Here is a 2,474-nt window from a genome sequence, read left to right as displayed (position 1 = left end):
CGTGCCTCTAATGCGCCACCTGTTCCACTGATGACTCCAGTCTTTCCATGGACCAAATAATCAAAACCCCGTTGGAACTTTGAAGCCGCTGTCTCCACCCACGGTCAAAATAAGGAGAGCTAAGAATGGCGAAGAGACAGAGATGGATACACTTGAGCTGACATGCTGTCGTGGCGGCATCTGAGCGGGGCCGCGAAATAAGACACTAGCTCGGGCGGGTACGTAGTTAAGTAAGTAGGTCCTGTACCAGGCCGGTACACATGTCGGTAGCATTGCATGAAGACAGGGCAACCAACAGGTAACCATCATACGTGTTACACTTGTAGTGCCTTGCCTTTAAGCAATAACGCCAAGAGTTTCCTGCGCCTCTATATGCCTAAGTACTTCTCTAGGTGGGTGTGTAAAGCCTTAGGTAGGTACAGGCTCGGTAGGGCAACTGGAAATCGACACCCCTGCTTCAAGAACGTCGTTTTCAACAATGTCCGGTGATGGTCTTGCACAAGTGACGCACACTACATGACCGACCTACCGGCCTGTTATTAACGAAGACTACTTGTGTATAATTAAGTAATCAGCGGCAATTAGCAGCAGCCCGGGATGCCTTCACCCATTGCCCCAAGGCCGCGAGTCTGGCGCGACAATAGCATTTGTTTCGCCCTCAAGGCCCCATATTAGCGGTGAACGATGCAGTTACAACTATGAACGTGATCGTTGTCATTACTTTCTCTCTCTCTCTCTCTCTCGTATGAAGTACGTGGCGGAGACTGAAGTCGATATCCGCGAGCAGTACATGCCAAGATATGCCAAGTCGGGCACCAAAACTTGGCAATGCTTAATTCAACTCGGCCTGGAGATCAACAGGGTCTCAATTAGCTTCGAATCCATTGAAGGATGAAATATAATCTGCTAAATGTTCAATTGGTTCGCAGTGCCAAGGGCATGACAAGACGAAGAAGCAGAGAAGTGGGGTTTGTCGCGGGTTCAATTTCTACGGATGTGCATGCATCAATTGATATGTACGGATCTATAACTCAGACAAAACCCGCAATTCCTTCTGTTCCATAATCATCAAATCATAAATTGGGACAATGAATCAATAACTTAGATGTTTTGTTTGAATTGACTCCATCGATCCAACTGCCCGTGATGACCAATCGGTCGCTGAAGCACCCACGGCTCGAAAAGAACAGTCGCGGGGGCACGTGGGTATCGTTGTGTGTTGGTGTGCTATTACTCAATGACGATGACAGTCCACGAACCAAAGGTGTAGGCGCTCTAAGCGAGAGATAGAGAGAGCACTTGAGGCGCTTAGCAGCAGGCCTCCTGGCAGCCGCAGAGACCGCAGCACATCTCGCAGCCGGCCTCCTCGCCACCGCGGAGGTTCATATCGGGCTGGGGCTCGGCACCCTATAGTGGAAGATAAGTTAGTATTGATGCGGATGACGGCGCCTCAGTCATTATGCAAAAGCGAGAGGTGAAGCAAGGAGGGTTGACTAACGGGTTGCTGAGTAACGACACCGTCTTGGGGGTTGGCGTCCATGGGGGCCTGTTGCTGGGGCTCTTGAGGGACAGGCATGTTAATAAGATGTGAAGAGCTGGGTTAACTTTGGTATTGAGAACGACCTGGAACGATTGATGGTTTAAATCCGTCGAATTGGTGAATGGGCAAGAAGGAGGGAGCAAGTGCGAGTAGCTGTCGGGGGGGGGGGGGGGGGGACGGCTCCTCTTCTACTTGTATCAGAGCAAGTCGCCCCTGTCCTCCCTGTTGACGTGGACCCTGTGTTGGAGAAGAATCACCATGCAGAAGAAGTGTGCAGGTGCAGACTAGTTCGGTTGCGGTATATAATATGGAGCCAGTCGTGGCCAGAGCCCCGACACCAACCACTGGCACATCGTCAGAACTTCGAGACTTTTGGACCTGGGAACCGCCGAAAAGATCCGGCGTGCCCCCTTCTCGACCCGGATTGGCTGGCCCACACCGGGCTGGACTGTGTTGAAATGGCGGTAGCCGCGAACATCACATTGGTTGAACACCTGTGCACCTGTCAGTCGCTGAGAGTTCCATTCGTGGATCTTCAACGGCTGGCAGGCTGCATATGTGGGTTTCTGGGAGTCGGGATGGATTTGCCGCATACGCGAGGCAGCCTACACGCTTCCTATTATGCATCAACACGGGAAGAAAAAACAAGTGCAACTTAGTTTATCTGCGGAGTGACCGGACGAGTGGTGTATTCGTAACGGCCTTTCTGCTAATCCTGATTTGCTTCCATGGATCTTACAGAACCAACATCTTAATTGATGCTATAAGCTTTCACCGATCAGAAACCAGCCAGTGCTCTGCTAGGGTGGCGCATCTAATCAAGTTTCGGCATTTGAAGCTTGTAGGGCACGGATAACCGGTTTTGGCTGACTGGACTGGACTAGAGTCGGATATCTGGAACAAATAAGCTTTTTCTGCCTCATGAAGGAAATCC

The 2,474-nt window shown here is 50.9% G+C and overlaps 1 protein-coding gene across 1 annotated transcript; it reads right to left on the bottom strand.

Annotated features, from left to right (window-relative positions):
• Window positions 1-1,308: 1,308 nt before the first annotated feature.
• Window positions 1,309-1,576, bottom strand: BCR38DRAFT_491102 (uncharacterized protein; the record flags this gene model as incomplete). The annotated part of the gene is made up of 2 exons (XM_040864614.1): window positions 1,309-1,407; window positions 1,499-1,576. 2 exons carry the CDS (start codon window positions 1,574-1,576, stop codon window positions 1,309-1,311), a joined length of 177 nt encoding a protein of 58 aa, XP_040709622.1.
• Between the last annotated feature and the right edge of the window lie 898 nt (window positions 1,577-2,474).

This window comes from Pseudomassariella vexata (assembly GCF_002105095.1).
Source record: "Pseudomassariella vexata strain CBS 129021 chromosome Unknown BCR38scaffold_27, whole genome shotgun sequence".
In the NCBI taxonomy this organism is placed as follows: domain Eukaryota; kingdom Fungi; phylum Ascomycota; class Sordariomycetes; order Amphisphaeriales; family Pseudomassariaceae; genus Pseudomassariella; species Pseudomassariella vexata.
Note: the sequence above shows the minus strand (reverse complement) of the source record. Positions and strands in the feature narration are given on the sequence as shown.